The 16377-nt window shown below is 46.9% G+C and overlaps 2 protein-coding genes across 3 annotated transcripts; one reads left to right on the top strand and one right to left on the bottom strand.

Moving 5' to 3' along the window:
- Positions 1 to 1523: 1523 nt before the first annotated feature.
- On the top strand, positions 1524 to 5647 carry LOC119285183 (mitogen-activated protein kinase kinase kinase 1-like). The gene is made up of 9 exons (XM_037564415.1): positions 1524 to 2740; positions 3327 to 3411; positions 3540 to 3602; positions 3734 to 3891; positions 4014 to 4089; positions 4198 to 4257; positions 4733 to 4840; positions 4989 to 5249; positions 5370 to 5647. The coding sequence occupies exons 1-8, from the start codon at positions 1719 to 1721 to the stop codon at positions 5214 to 5216; spliced, it is 1800 nt and encodes a 599-aa protein (XP_037420312.1). The 5' UTR covers positions 1524 to 1718; the 3' UTR covers positions 5217 to 5249; positions 5370 to 5647.
- Positions 5648 to 7090: 1443 nt separating this feature from the next.
- LOC119285182 (partner of Y14 and mago-like) lies at positions 7091 to 10685 on the bottom strand. 2 transcript variants are annotated; one of them, XM_037564413.1, is made up of 4 exons: positions 10383 to 10685; positions 10156 to 10266; positions 7684 to 7935; positions 7091 to 7579 (listed from the first exon to the last, which is right to left on the bottom strand). In XM_037564413.1, the coding sequence occupies exons 1-4, from the start codon at positions 10554 to 10556 to the stop codon at positions 7442 to 7444; spliced, it is 675 nt and encodes a 224-aa protein (XP_037420310.1). In that variant the 5' UTR covers positions 10557 to 10685; the 3' UTR covers positions 7091 to 7441. The 2 variants fall into 2 exon arrangements, with proteins under 2 accessions (XP_037420310.1, XP_037420311.1); XM_037564414.1 differs by having other exon boundaries at positions 7684 to 7932; positions 10383 to 10682.
- Between the last annotated feature and the right edge of the window lie 5692 nt (positions 10686 to 16377).

Here is a 16377-nt window from a genome sequence, read left to right as displayed (position 1 = left end):
ATCTCCAACCCTGTCGGAGAGAAAAGGAAAAGATTTGTCCAAGAGCAAGAGAGTGCTAGGAGTGATGTCGAGCATGCCTTTGGTGTTTTGAAATCTCGATGGGTATCGTTTGGTATCCTGCTAATATCTGCAGCACGCAGAAACTGTGGGAGGTGATGACTGCTTGTGTGATCATGCACAATATGATCGTAGAAGATGAGCGCCCGGAACGTCTGTATGATCAAGGGTTTCAGTTTCAGGGTGAGAATGTTGTGCCTGAGCATGGAGGAGCGGCAACGTTTGAACAGTTCACCCAATTTCATCATGACATGCGTGATTGGGAAACTCACGTGCAACTGCAAAGTGATTTGGTTGAGCATATGTGGGCTCATGTTGGCAACCAATAGATGTATCTTCTTTATTCGGCTTGTAAAACTATGTGAGACATTTTTATGTTTATTCGGCTTGTAAAACTATACTATTTTATTTGGTTCAAACCATGTTATTTGACTATATGTTTAAATGCAAAATCAATAAAAAATGAGCTATTTGTTGAAATAGGGCGGTCAGCCAGCCACGCCGACACATATAGGTCGGTGCGTTGGGCGCGCTGCGGACCAACATGTAAAACAGGGCGGACGCCGGGCGGGCGGCCGACTCAAACGGACGGTGCCGCCCGTTTGAGTCGGCTCGTTGGAGAGGCTCTTAACATTTCGTATTTTTTTAGATTTATTGAAACTTCAAAACATCTTTTTACGGGGTTTTCATCGGTTTCTACATGATATTCTCCCGGTTTCATCTGGATTTGCGTAGAGGAAGGCGCCGACGATGGTGAGGGAAAGGGCGGGGAGGAGGGGATAATGGCGGGGGAGGGCCGGCGCCGCCCGAGTCGCATGGGGCGGGAGGGACGCGGGCGTGTTTTTGGCTTTCGGAAGCCATTAGTTTCCGTACGCATTTACGTAAACCTCAACCTCATGTGGGCGTGTCGTGTTAAGAGTCAACAGTGAATCAAGAATGTGTATGGGTGTCATTTATGCTTTCGGTGTTGTCGCTGAGCCATCAGCCATGCACAAGAGCTTTCATATATTAATTAATGTGTGCCGCGCTTTGCAGTGGCAGAGAGCCCGAAAGGTACACACAAGGGTCGTTCGATTTCGTGACACCAGACAATTTACCGTATGTTTCTTGGGACATGGTGCTGCCTGTGTGATTACAAGTAGGAGCAAACGTAACGCTGGTGACCGTGTGCTGACTTGGCAAGGGCAGCAAGCAGCCGCACACGCCAACCCGAGGACGGTTCAGCCGAGAGTCACACGTCCGCCCACACGCCAGCATCGCACCCATTCCATTCCAAAGCAACCGCCTTGCTCCCCGGCGACCAAAGGGCGCCTCCGCCCCGCTGCCAGCCGGCCAGACGGCGACTGCGGCGAAGCTCCGCGCCGCGAGTGCCCTCGCGACCCACCCCGAGGACGGCCACCGGGCCCGGGCGCCACCACAAAGGCAAAAGCTGCGAGTCAATGCGACAACGCACCCGTCTCCCCTCCCACTCCCACCCCCACCTCGCCCACCGAAAAAACCCAACCTCGCGGCCGAAAAAAATATCCGCACCTCGCTCGCCTTGCCGTCTCCTCTCCTGCGCCACTCCCAAAGCCGAGCCAGAGAGCCCTCATCTCCTTCCCCCCTCGCCTTTTCCCCCTTCCCCGGAGCGCCGCGCCGCGCCCCATGAGCAGGCGCCGCTGATGGGCCGGCCGTCCCAGGACACCGCGACGTCCACCTCGCCGTCCGGCTCGTGCCGCTCGTCCAAGCGCGGCGGCCCGCGGCTGGACCGCCGCAACGCGTCCAAGAACATCGGCTACGAGTACGACCCCGCCAAGCTCTTCTGCAGCTACCCGCCGTCCCCGCCCCGGGCCTCCTCGGCCTCCGCCTCCGGCTCCGCCGCGCCCTCGCTCGCCAGCTCCTCCGCCTGCTCCGTCGACCTCAGCAGCTTCCGCATCGGCGGCAGCGGCGACGGCGGCGGCGACGTCCAGCTCCTCTGCCGCAACCTCGGCCTCTCCGGCCCCGAGGACTTCGCCATCTCCCTCACCGACTGGGAGGCGCACAAGGCCTTCCGCTCCTCCGCCTCCTCCTCCGCCTCCAGCTCCCCTTCCGCGCGCTCGCAGCCCGACCGCCCCGTGCGGGAGTCCCCACTCCGCCACGAGGCCGCCGAGGAGCCGGCCTTGCCCGAGGCCGCTGATTTCGAGCTCCCGGCCAAGGAAACTGCCAGGGACGTGCCGGTTGAGGCGCCAGTGCGGCCGGCATGGTTGGATCCACCGGAGCCAGCCCGTCCGGATGTGAAGAAACCAGGCTGCGAGGGAGGGATTAAGGGTGTGCGCCCTCCGCCGGTGATGCTCAAGCCACCGCCGTCGATGGCGCTGCCGCCCGCCGCCCAGGTTGGTTCCACGTGGGATCTCCTGCTGTCTTTCGCGCCAGAGGAGCAAGGGCAACCACAGGCAATCAGATCTGTCCCTGATTTTGGAGACCCGGATGCCGAGGACGACGAGGATGCGGCGGAAGTGTTGACGTTGGAAGATCTCAGGCTGGGGGAGAGCTCCGAGGAATTCACAGGCACATCCTCGATATCGACCACAAACGACGATGAGACAACCGAGTCTATGTTCTACATCTCGCCCAACGGGAGGTTTAAGAAGAAGATCCGGTCGTGGAGTCGAGGTGTGCTCTTGGGGAGTGGCTCCTTTGGGACCGTCTATGAGGGGATCAGCGAGTAAGTTCTCTTCACTCTTCAGAGGAAAATTCATCGTTCCTTGTATACTGGTTCTCAACGTTATGCTTAAGGTTAGGATCTCAACTTGCTATGTTCGTTCCAAGATAACCTAGGGCTAGCGTATATCCAGAAGCCTTGATCAACCCAAATTGTGTAGAGTGATCCTCTGCCTGACTAGAAGCTCACTGGCCCCAATTTTAACTCCTAAGAACTATTGAGTAGCAAAATACAGATGTGTAGCCTAGTAGTAAATAGTAATTGAATCATCTTCATGGTTTCATCTTCAACATAATCCTGGGTTGTGGTCAACTAGAATTAGCTAGAGTCAGAGTGCTACCCAGTTCCGAACCAAATTCTCTAGAATACAGGGGAATATGATCATTTGTTTTGCCAAAATATTGCACTGCATCCGTTCCAGTTCTGAATTATGTGGTATTCTTAATAAAATGGATATTCAGCTTCCGGGCATGAAGGACTGCAGCATCTGTTGTTCCTTTATTAGGCTGGTCTTATGTTTTTCTGTCATAAGTCTACTACATGCTGTTCTACTTCTGCATCTTATGGTATAATGATTGATGCTTCACAGCGAGGGTGTCTTTTTTGCTGTCAAAGAAGTGTCCTTACATGATCAAGGAAGCAACGCACAGCAGTGTATTTTCCAACTTGAGCAGGTTGGTTTAGCTGGCTGTTTGTGTTATTGATAATATCGTAGACCTTGTCTTTTACGACTTCTTTCCTTCTATGTTCAATGGTGTATTCTGTAATTTGGCCTCTTATTAGCTTCCATTCTACTTTTCAGGAAATTGCACTCTTGAGTCAGTTTGAACATGAGAATATAGTACACTACTTCGGAACTGACAAAGTAAGCTCCCCGATCTTCCAGTTGCGCATCACTTTTTCCATTGTTGAAGCACTGTTGTGCTCTATACTCATAGATTTCTCTGTACTTATTTCATTTGAGACTGATAATCATCATTTGTGTGACTGTTGCAGGAGGACTCGAAACTTTACATCTTCCTTGAACTAGTGACCCAAGGATCTCTTGTATCTTTGTATCAGAAGTACCGCCTACGAGATACTCATGTTTCGGCATACACAAGACAAATACTTAATGGATTGAATTACCTCCATGAGAGGAATATTGTTCATAGGTAATATGATCACTGGTTTTTGTCTTGCCTTCTGAATAAATATCACCTGACCCAAATTGACAAGTCTTTAGGGCATTATGTAATGTTTTCATGTACTTATAGTTTAGAATATCATCTTGCAGAGATATTAAATGTGCCAACATACTGGTGCATGCGAATGGATCCGTGAAGCTTGCGGACTTTGGGCTTGCTAAGCAGGTCCTCTACTTTCTTGTAAAACCTGCATAATTTTGTGTTTGAACTTTGAATGTAGTTATCCATGCACTAACTTTGTGATTTAACGTTGCTTTATCAATTGTCTTTCAGACCTCCAAACTCAATGTGCTAAAATCATGCAAAGGAACTGTATATTGGATGGCACCTGAGGTATATCACTACACTCTTAAGATCAGATTAGCATAGTCTCGAATTCAGTTGTTTATTTTTACCCTTTTCCTTCAGTAATTCGTTGAGAATAATCAATTAGCAAGTAGTAGTATAATCCTGAGGTAGAGGGGGGCTATGATGAAAAGTGTTTAAGAGTTGTGTGCGGATGCACTGAAATACAGCTTGGACTTGTAGTTCAGTTAGCTTGCTTTGCCGGACCTTTGAGTATCATCATGGCTCACTATTAGTGACAACTATTGCACTGGTAGTTCACACTGTATGTCGATGCTTAGTGGAATAATTACGTGTGTTACTAAGCGGTTAATTTAAGTTGGATTGGTGCTCTATGTTCTTTGTTTGCTGCGGACATTCTTGGTTTTTGGCTAAACAAGATAGTATTTGGCATAAGCATACTGTCATGTAGGATATGTCCATACCTTTTCGATTATTCTAAATGGACACACTGAACTTTCAGGTCGTCAATCCCAAGAAGACATATGGACCTGCAGCTGATATATGGAGTTTGGGTTGCACGGTCTTAGAGATGTTGACACGTCAACTTCCCTATCCTGATCTGGAGTGGGTGAGTAATTCTTCATTTGAATCTAGTAATAGCTGCTGCATGTTTGAATTCCAGTGTTGGTTTAAAATCTGTAAAAGGTCTCTGGTGTGTGTTATTTATGATTCAAAATTCATCAGATTCACACCCATTCTTGCAACTTGTTCTGTAGACACAAGCCCTTTACAGGATTGGCAAGGGGGAGCCACCAGCAATTCCTAGTGGCCTTTCGAAGGAAGCTCGTGATTTCATTAGCCAGTGTGTAAAACCGAATCCAGAAGACAGACCATCCGCAGCCAAACTTTTGGACCATCCTTTTGTGAATAGATCTATGCGATCTATACGGTCGATGAGGACATATACACGCCCAAATTCTTCTACACGTGGCACGAGCGGATAGAGCTGTGGACAACTCCAGCATATCGGCAGAATTGTAAGTTAATCTTCTGCACTACGCGGCTGCTGCCGTCAGCTACTTAAGCTAGGCTGCCATCTGTTTCTTGTCTAATCGCCTGGTTAATCTGACCTGTAGTGCTGCTTATTCTATCTGCAGATATTAGTCCTCGCTAATCATGTGGAGCTGGCTGGAAAAAAGGACGATCCTTGTAAACAAAGTTGTCAACCAGCATCTCTTGTGTTTTGTTAGTTGATTCTTTTCTTTACCGAATTCTGGTGATCCGGCTAATATTATCCTGCCCGGGGAGTAGAGTAAATGTGCATCTGAGCCTAGTGTAAAGTAGGAGAGGACACGATGTAAATACGCATGGTGACTTACTGCCTTGATGTCAATGTCATGGTGCTGAATGAGAGAGATTCCACTGGTTGTTCCAACTGCAAGGCATGCTCTGGAAATTTTTCTTTTTTGGATTGCTTACCACATAGATCACGTGGTATGCTCTGGAACTTTCGATAATGGTGGCTGATATGGCCTGGAACTGCGTCCCTTCTCGTTGGCGACTTCTATGCTGAGGCGGGACCGTACGGCAAAGTTTTCTTTGCATTGTACGGGCCTTCCGATGGAAATTCCTCCGCTGGCCGGTGGTCGCCATTTGGCATCTACTGGTTGAGCATAGCTCACGCGTATTTGCTGACTTATTAGTTTTCTTTTGTCTCTGTGCCTGCTTTGTTTCTTTGTGAGGAAAAACAATGCCGTGTACAAGTCGATCGGGAACAGGACGTGTATACAGTTCAACCATAAATGAGTCTCGCCATTCTGTTAAGATTTGTCGTGGAGGTGTTAGGGGATGGAGAATCTTTTTTTCCAGATTGGTGTTCCCAGGTGTCGAAAGCATAGGAACACTGAAGTGAGGAGAGCTCCGAACTGAGGAAGGAAGCAAGCACCTGATTTGGGACTTCGCCGACTTACATCCGTTTGAGCTCACAAGTAATACGGGTCGGAGAGAATAGTACTCCCTCCATAAAGAAATATAAGAGCGTTTATATCACTAAAATAGTGATCTAAACGCTCTTATATTCGTTTACAGAGGGAGTATATGCTTAGATTTTCGTGACTTCTTTGGAAACAAAGGAATTTCATATGATTAGAATCATACATAGAATTCTCCTATAGGCCCTTCAGATTATAAGAACCTGTGAATTTTCATAGGGAACATTTCTTCCTCCACGTTTCGGAGGATTCTAAAGATGAGCTCCAATCTCATGTTAAAATTCCTTTGAGAAGTTAAAGGCAAGATGCTTCTTTCACTCCTATGCTCTCTCCAGTCAAGAACTAGTTCTCCACAAAATTTCTAATGGGCATAAACAACAATATTTTGAATTCTAGGAATCCACAAGGCATGGTGCTCAAATTATGCCTTTTTCGCATTCCTTTGTTTTCTTACTCCGACGCTTGAGGTGTGAAATCACCTAGGGATCCACAAGACATGGTGCTCAAACTATGCTGTTATTCCTACATTCTGGGGCCTCATTGTATCGATCATGGTCGTGCTTAAATCTGGCTTCTCAGATTCTTATGGCTTGTTTGAAACAAAGAATTTTGTAGAAATTTCATTGATTGTAAGAACCTAAATGAGCTCTCCGACCTCGTGTTGAAATTCCTTTGAAAAGTTTTGAGTCAAGGTGGGGTCTCCCTTTGCTGTCCAATCAAGGACCAATTTCCCACAAAAATTCTGCAAGGCATACAAACACCTTTGTGAAATTCTAAGATTGCATAAGACATTATAGTCAATTCCTCTGCTTATTCGATCACTTTGTCTTGTTATTCCTCCACTCAAGGTGTGAAATCAATCGATAGAAAAAAAAGAAGAAGACAACTCAACTTAAAAAAGGTAAATTAGTCAAACGTCAAATGGACCCCAAAGTTGGTATAACACACGAAAGCAACAGCCATCCCATGGCAAATCAGTTATCGCCTCCACTATATGATCTTCGACAAACAGATATTGCAATATAAATTTTGGAACTGACAAGTGTTACATGAGACAACAAATGTGGTGAAAAATCTTCCATTCTGTGCAAACCCCACGTTCACCGGAATGCATTTCCAGCAAACCCGTAGGTACTGAAGAAGCACAGCATGATCGATTGAATTTCGGGTCAGCAACAACGCCAAGTGGGCGTGCAGAAATGACAGCTCAGTTTACATCAGGGCCAAGCCCGCTTTGCCTACGAAGCAGCATGACCCCTTGTAGACTCCAAAAGCTTCAGCTCTTCACGCCATCCTTCAATCTTTTTCGTTTTCTCCAATTGCTCAGGTTTCAATTTTTCTGGGTCCCCTTGCACTTGGGCTTCAGCTAAGCGTATCTGTGACAAATTAAGGCGATAGCACACAACAAAATAAACACGCTGACACATTTTTCAAGCACACACGCATGCACAGATGACTGAGTAAGGGAAGGAGGGAGAACCTTTTTCTTCAGCGCTCGGATTTTCTTATCTATCTCTGTAACAGATGACTCTGTTTGTAAGTTGTTGGCGGCATTTGTGGAAGGGGTTGCTGTAGCTGGAGATTCAGAAATAGCAATGCCACTTATCTGCTCTGTTATACTGTCCACTGTATTCCTCTGCTTAGTTTTGGAAGAATGAACCTTGTCAGGTTCTCCAGCATCAGCCTCCTCTATATCCAAGCTCTTCCCTTTATCATTTGTTGAACCACCCTGCTAGTAATAAATAAGATAATGTCCAGTAACCATAAAGCCATCGCACAAATCACATAGTTGTTAGATGTAAGAGATAACAAATCATTAGCATTGTACAATACAAGCATACAAGAAAACATAATGTTTGCGTTGACCACATTACCGACAGAGAGTTATGAATGGTTAAGTGTATCTTTTATGGTTTTAAATTTCTTGAACTTAGATCTGCCATAATATTAATGGCTCAGTTCACCATGTTAATTCACTATATAATGGTGCTACCAGTTTATGGTGTATACCATATTGCCACATTTAAGAATTGTATGCAGCTATATTCGATGCTCCCTCCATTCCATATTAAAGAGTGTGGATTTCCCCCCAAACAAATACCGGAAAACAGGAGGCGCAGAGGATGTTTAGCACTATTTCTCCCAAAAATACCTATCAGCTCATGCCCCGCTTAATTCTCTGGATCTAATGTTGCACGCATGTAGGGATGAGTAAACCACGCCACGCCCCTCCTACCTCCTTTGCCACAGATTGTTTCGAGGGAGAGAGAGTGTGCCATCGTAGTAGACAAGACACTGTCGGAGGCCGTTGACTGCGAGGACAGGCGCGGTGACGAGGGAGTGGGGATCTGGGACAAGGTTGCCAGGGCCGTGGTAGACGAGATGCTGCGAAATGTCCTCAAGCTCAAGGACGACAAGGCCACACATGGTGTGGTGGCCAAGGACGTGTTTGTCAGGTCCGTGGTGGCCACAGTCATGGATGAAGTCACGTTTAACTGGTCACGATTCTGGGCACCATTTTTTGCAGTTTCTTGTTACAATTTCAATCGTCTAACAATTACGCGTCCTTGGACGATGAGGAAGCACTGATCTGTGACTACTCGCCATCACCAATTCATGCCGGTTGCTCAGATTGTTCATGCATTCAGCCTGCATCATGTACATCACGTGGGGCGATGCTGAAAGTGCGGGTGGGTGAGCGTGCAGGGAACGAACAGACCGAGTGTGTGCAGAGATCAAAGAGTTGTGGTGCAGTTAGCAAGATGATTAAGGGTTTGCTAACTGCTCAATCATGCGACATAGGAGGGGCAAAAGGGTCCAAATTGCTCCATGTGCATTGGTCTTTGCAAAAGAAAATTTCACACCATCCTTATAAGAACTGAGGAGTAATCGAGTAATGTTTGGGTGGTTATTTCTTGAACCATTTGCTACTTGGGACATATATGAGGATAAATGGGCTTGCCACACGACTTGAACAAATACAGTGTTTCCACAAGGGTATGCTTTCGCTCATTCATGAAGAATAGTCACGTTGTCACCTTGTCTGGGTCAGTTCACAGCAATATATTTTTACGCAAAAGCTCCATACTGCATACTTTTGCTGACCAGATATTCAGATCCTTAATTTCTTGACCAGAACTATAATGATGATGATGATGAATCAGGGCGAGCAATGTATAACAAAATTATGTTCCACCAACTATAATTGAAGTATACAACCGTGAGTAATGACGAATGAGACTGGACCAGATTACTAGAGACTGCTGAAACTTGAGTAATGGATCGCTAATTCGCTGAAGATGGTGTCATGGCATGATTAAGATTTGAAAAACATGCGATCTGTCTAAACGTGCTCTGCTATATTTTTATAGCTTGTGGCATTTCTAAATTTCATTTGTCATAATAAGTTCTAAATTACAACTCGATGGAATGCCTGCAATCGTAATGCAAGCATAACTAAAACCAGTGCCATTGACTTGCATAGTGTTCAGGGAATGCAGAACATTTTTAAATAGTCCGTGATACAACATTGTGCAAGTGCCAATTGCTCATGAATTTGTGGAGAATATGGCATGGAAATGATTGTCTGTTGCAACAACAACCTAAACTACCAGGTATCACCACCAACACAGCAAAATGAAGTCTTATGGTTAGGCAACACCATAGAAAACATATCAGTGATATCAGTGTTCATCTGTCAAATATCTTCGGCAGAATACGTTGATGTTTATCCATTCTTCCCAATTGAGCACCAAATCAAATTATCTTAGCAATGACAGCATCGTTCAAGGCTAATCTTTAGCGCATATAAATCTCAACTAACGAACGAAGGAAGGTCAATGACGCCCTCGGACAATAAACCCACATATAACCATGCCAATTTAACCGAATCAGAATGTTCCTGTAGCATCAATGGACAATGGCGACACATTAGCGAGAGAAGAAGGCCTACCTGATGCCGTTTCTCCTTGCGCCGCTCGTTGCGCTTGGCCGCCTTCGTCTTGGGCTTGGCATCGAGCGCAGGGTCGTACCCCGGCGTCACGTCGGGCCCTGACTTCTTCATCTGCACCGAGCACAAACAAAGCTTAAGCCCCCCCAAAAAGAACGAGAGCCCAGCAACGGAACAGGTCTGGCGCCGTGGTGCGGGAATAGTGTACGGGGGATGCTGCGAGGACTCACGAGGGCGCCCTTGGACTGATAGATGGCGACCTCGTCCTGCGGGACGTAGCCGGCGCGGATGCGGATCTCCTTGCGGAGGGTCCCGTCCGGGCGGCGCGTCGGCGCGATGACGCGCTCGCCCTCCTTGGGGATGGAGAGGAGGCGCCGCTGCTCGCCGTCGGTGGCGGCGTCCATGGCCGCGGAGGCGTACGGGGTCTGGAGGGGGGAGGGGGTGGAAGGCTGCGGCGGACGGCGGCGGCGGCGGGGACGGGATGGGTTTAGGGGTAGTTCAGGCGTCAGAGTTAAGACCGGAGACCCCTGAGGTTGGGTCGGGTGAGGCAGAAATCACAGATTTGACCTGAGGCAGAAATCAAATCACAAACTGATCTGTTCAGGAAAAAATTTCACTCTGCTGACCCTTTGGTGTGACGCCCGACAACTGGGCGCCGCACCCTACTGTGCAGCGCCTTTACCTTAGGCGTCGCACATCCTGCCAGCGTGGCAGCCCTGGTCCAGTTGCGGCCCCACACGCACATGTGCAGCGCCTAAGAGCTAGGCGCCACACTTTGACGTGCAGCGCCTAGCCCTTGGGCGCTGCACAGTGACTTAAGCGCGGCCGCCCCAGCCCGACCAGACAGTTCTTCATCTCTCCGCTCTCTGGACAGAGAGCAGCGGCGGCGGCGGCGCCCCCATCTAATCCCCCCACACCCCTCTCAGATCTGAAGATTTGATCCGTGGATTCGATCCCCAATCCATCCTACTAGGTAAACTCTTCCCTTCTCTTTCTTTTGCTCCGTAAATTTGTTGCCATTCTAGAGATTTGTCCATGATTTGATGGAACCCTTGATTTGTTTGGTTTGCTCGATTTAGGATGTGTATTCATATTGGTAGTACCGTAGTGTTATTTATTAGTTCACAATATATGATTCTTGTTGTTGAAACCCTAGATTGTTTAGTTTTTTTAGATATATATGAGATGCCTATTTTTATAGATAACTATGAGATGTTGATTTTTGTAGACATATATGAGAAGTTTGTTTAGATATATATTAGATGTTCAGTTTATTTCAAATATTAGATGTTGAGTTTATTTGAAATATTAGATGTTTAGTTTATTTGAACACATATGACATATTCATTGTGTGAGAAGGAGATGTTGAGATTCTTGTAGTTGAACACATGTTATATGTTTAGTGTATACCGATATTTGAGATGAAGATGAACTTTTATATGTTTATTGTTTGAAATTGTAAGGATGGTTTGGCTTCTGGACGATGTCTACGACGTGCAATACCGGGCCTACATGATGCGCGAGAAGGATAAGGTAATAATGAGTAATCTAAATATTTTGCAAATTTGCCTTTAGTTGAAATTTACATGCCCTAAGATTTGTCATTACTTGTTTTTTGTAGAAGCTTGAACCTCTGAAGATTCGGTATCACGGGGTCTCTGGTCCTGCCATGCCTTACGATGAGCGGTACACACCGTACATCAAGCAGGCAGGACTACTCCCGTGGATTCTGTTGGTCAGCCGGTCCACGCCGAATCTGAACGCTCCACTGCTGTCCGCTCTTGTTGATCGGTGGAGGCCAGAGACCCACAGTTTCCATCTTCGGACCGGGGAGATGACCGTGACGCTCGAGGATGTCTCGTTGATCACCGGTCTTGCTATCGACGGGAGGCCTCTATGTATGAGCACCGATTCTGATGGGTGGTGCGAGCAGATGATTGCTCTTATCGGTATGGCTCCTACCGAGGCTGAGGATGATGTAGAGGAGGGAGAAGAGAAGAAGAAGAGGGAAAGGAAGGCAGCCGGAGCTGCTTTCACGTGGATTCAAAATAACTTTGCGACGTGCCCTCCGGATGCAACTGATGATGTGATCCAGACACATGCTCGTGTGTATATGTGGTACATTGTGTCGAGGACTTTGTTTCCTGACTCCACTGGCAAGAACGCTCCATGGATGTGGCTGAAGGCGTTGACTGTCTTCGATAGCAAATGGAGCTGGGGTTCAGCGACTCTTGCCTACTTGTACCGACAGGTAGTTGGTCTGTTTTGTGATCAACTCATTTATTCATTAGGAATGCAAGCTTGCTGTCAAGTTAACATTGTTTTTCTTTCATATGTAGCTGGATGATGCGTGTTGCAGGATCACACCTAGTGCAGGCATTGTCGGTAATCTGCTTCTACTTTCTGTATGGAGCTGGGAGCGTCTGCCTGTTGGACGCCCGAAGAGCGTCAGGTTTGATCCTTGGTATGCAGATGAACATGACGAATTACGGCGCCCCACGTGGGCTTACAAGTGGGATATCGTTTCCGAGATGACGAACGATGTCAATCTCATGTACCAAAAGTACATTGCCGAGTTGGACACGATTACGCCTGAGCAGGTAAGGAGGTCATTACTTTAGTCCTTTCTCATGCTTGCTTGAAAAATAGTTATCAAATTTGCATTGTTGCCCTATTTCATAGGTGGAATAGAAGCCATATGGCGCGGGTGAGAGCTTGGGGTACACCGCGGAGTTCCGCCTCAACCCGATGTGCTTGCGGGATAAGGATCTCTGGCTTATGCGGTGCCCACTGATATGCAACTGGGCGGCTGAGTTTCATTTGCCGCATCGCGTGTATCGTCAGTTTGGTCTTTTCCAGCCTCACCCGCCGGATTGGGTGGACATGGATAAAGCACTTCATAGGTAAGAGAGCATGTGTGCGTATTGTCTAATCATCGGGACTCCTTTTGATTGTGCTAATGTTTGGTTTTATACCACGCAGGTTGGACAGGAGAAGGCAACGGAAGATAAAGGACTGGGCACTTCACATTTGACCGTACTAATGTGCTAATGTTTGGTTTTATACCACGCACGCACAATCCATGGACATGTTGGCACTTCACATTTGACCGTGTAACGCACATTCACGTCCGAGTTGGCCACTTTATGTGGACGATAATGTGTAACCGAGTAGTTGTCGAGCCACATCTTCAATTCCAAGAAGGATTAAAACTCACAACCGGGATATATCCCATTCTTGCCGTCTTCCAAATCATGGTGAGAACTTGGCCTAGCTCCAAGAGATATGCATTTTCCACCATCGACAACGGCTTCATCCGCGAGACTAAGATCCTTGAACAATGGTGTCTTGTGATCCCGCCCGAATACCTTCTTGAATGCTTCGGCCTCCTTCGGTGTGAACCCCTCCTCATCAACTTCTTCATCAGGACCATCGTCATCCGAGTCCGATGCATATGCACGGGAAAAAGGGATGGATTGGTCCATTGTCTCTTGCACATGATATTGGTCGAGATCACCCACATTGTTGTCATGGAGGTCAACTTCGTTGTCATCCTCCTCGTACTCATCATTCTCCTCTTCAAAACCTTCATTTTGGTTGTTTGGAGTCGGGCTCAATGTTGGCCAATCTTCTTGCGTGAATTGAGGTTCACTCATTTGATCTTGGTTCATGGGTGGGGGAGTGCTAGCAACCAACGGGGAGGGGTTCCGGTTCAAGTCTAAATTCAAAGTAGACTCAACCTTCTTGGAGGCAAATAACTCAAGAGCCTTGTCTAGAGATTCGGCAACCGTCTCCTTGTATGCAACCCAACGTTGCTCGGAGTTCACACGCATTGTCTTCCAACAGATGTGCATTCCTAAACCAACATTATGCCTTCCCTCGAACTCAACAACGTCACTTGGGTCCATCCAATTCAAATCTTCCCTCACTTGTTTCAAAAGCTCCGCATAGCTAGGACTACTCTCAAACACCATGTCAAGCTCATCCGGGTCCGTCTCAACATTGCCTTTCAAAAAGGCCTCTTTATCCACATGATGAACATAAACACATGTTCTCCCCATCCCTACAATAATCAAAAACACACATATATCAAGTAAATACTTAAGAAAAATATTTGCACACATATGCCCTAACATATATATGAATTAATAACCCTAACCCCCACATAACAATAACCACAACCCTAACACCAACATAGCCCTAACACCAACATCAAACACACATAACCCTAACCCTAGCATACTATGGAAGCCTAAACAACCCAAATTAGCAAAGAAATATAACATCATTCAACACAAATTTCCAAATCCTATCAAAATATAGGGTTTCCCCAAACTAGCAAGATTTGAGAAAATGTGACAATTCCTATGGATGAAAACGAGGGGATCGGAGGAGATTACCTTAAGGGAGGGGTTGGCTTTGAAATCCACGGTTAAATACTCCGGATTTGCTAGATTTGAGAAGGATTTGAGAGGGGGAGAGGGGAAGAGAGGAGGGCCGCAAGTCTAAGGGTTTGGGTCAGGTGGGGGTGTGTGGGGTGGGGTGGGAGGGGAGAGAGGGTGGGGCCAGCCCAAGTGAAACACAGACTGTGCAGCGCCCAAGAGCTAGGCGCTGCACATTACAGGTGTGTGGCGCCTAGCTCTTAGGCGCTGCACAGGTGCGTGTGGGGCCGCAACTGGACCAGGGCTGCCACGCTGGCAGGATGTGCGACGCCTAAGGGAAGGGCGCTGCACAGTAGGGTGCGGCGCCCGGCTGTCGGGCGCCACACCAAAGGGTCAGCAGAGTGAATTTTTTTCGTGACCAGGTCAGTTTGTGATTTGATTTCTGCCTGAGGTCAGATATGTGATTTCTGCCGTCGGGTGAGATTGCGGCGTTGGAGTCGAATTGTGCTTCCTTTTCTTTTCGACAAAAGGGAATGAACAACTCTTTATCTAAAAAACAAATGATATGTTTGCCTTGAAAAAAGAGAAAATAATAGTATATACTATCATGTTTCAAATATAAGACAAATTAAAATTTTCAAAAGTCAAATTGTTGGTGTGAAATCCGACAAACCCCTCGATATCACGGACGACATTTTGTTGAACGACATGCGCACGATGGCTAATCCAACCGCATGTTGTTATTTAGACTTTGCACATGGATGGTACGATATGACATGTCGTGTGTGTTTCATCTGGCAACTGTCGTTTGTCTAACAGTGCTCGAGCTAAACCCCTACTTCTTGCTTCATGTTTATTGATGATGACGGTGCACATAGTACAATGATGTTTGTAGGGCTATCAAGGGCATATCGACTATCCCGGCCTCGCCTTATAAAGGAGGACGGGGCCTATGGTTACAGAGTCCTAGTCGGCATAGACGATGAAGAGTCCTCCACGATCATCAGTGTGCTTGCCTTGGATGGCAAGTGAAATCCTTCGTCTTGAAGGCCCTTAGGTAGGGTAGCCAGCCCAAACCATAAGATGTCCCGATGGACCGACTTCCGGTGGCGCTAGGTGCCCCGGGTCCATGGCACTCTCAGTAGCCTTAAAGTGGTCCTTGTAGTCATATGCTTTCGGACTGTGGTCAAACTTGGTGCGCCATCTTCAAAATGTGTGGCGAGGTCTTGATCTATTCCTGATGACTCCTAAAAGAAAAGAAAAAGTATGCATCGACTCGCCCTAGAGGACGATGAGTAGCGCCGTATGCTGATAAGGTATCAAAATGTCGATCATGTCGGCCATGTGGCGGTCGACTCCATATCCGAGTTTTCGTTCATGAAGGTGGCCGACTCCGCAGGATGATTCCCACGAAGCACTTCAGAATCTTGGTGACGTCATTTCGATCGCCGCACTCGCTCCCGGGGCCACTCCCCGCCCAGCCTTGCTACCGAAGCCAGACTAGCTAGTCCCATTTTTGATAGAACTGCACTTTCATTTGACAAAATTTTCATTCGCCCGAGTTTTTGTAGTAGCTTCATTCGCCTGCACTTTCATTTGACAAAAAAATTCACTTTCATTTATGATAGAACTTTAGATTGTTTGGATCTTTTTTATGATTGCTATTATAAAGATAATAGAAAACTCCTCATTTTTGTCATAAAATTTTTAGACAGTTATAAAAAATAGAGGTGTGACGATGACAATTTACTTGGAATATCTTTCTTGACCCATGACAGCATTCCCGCTTTGTACAGAAAGTTTTTAAAGGCTAACAAAGGTTTGAGAAAATCATGCAATGTTG

Source organism: Triticum dicoccoides, chromosome 4A, assembly GCF_002162155.2.
Source record: "Triticum dicoccoides isolate Atlit2015 ecotype Zavitan chromosome 4A, WEW_v2.0, whole genome shotgun sequence".
Lineage (NCBI taxonomy): Eukaryota > Viridiplantae > Streptophyta > Magnoliopsida > Poales > Poaceae > Triticum > Triticum dicoccoides.
The sequence above is the reverse complement of the archived record's forward strand: the minus strand, read 5'-3'. Positions and strand labels throughout refer to the sequence as shown.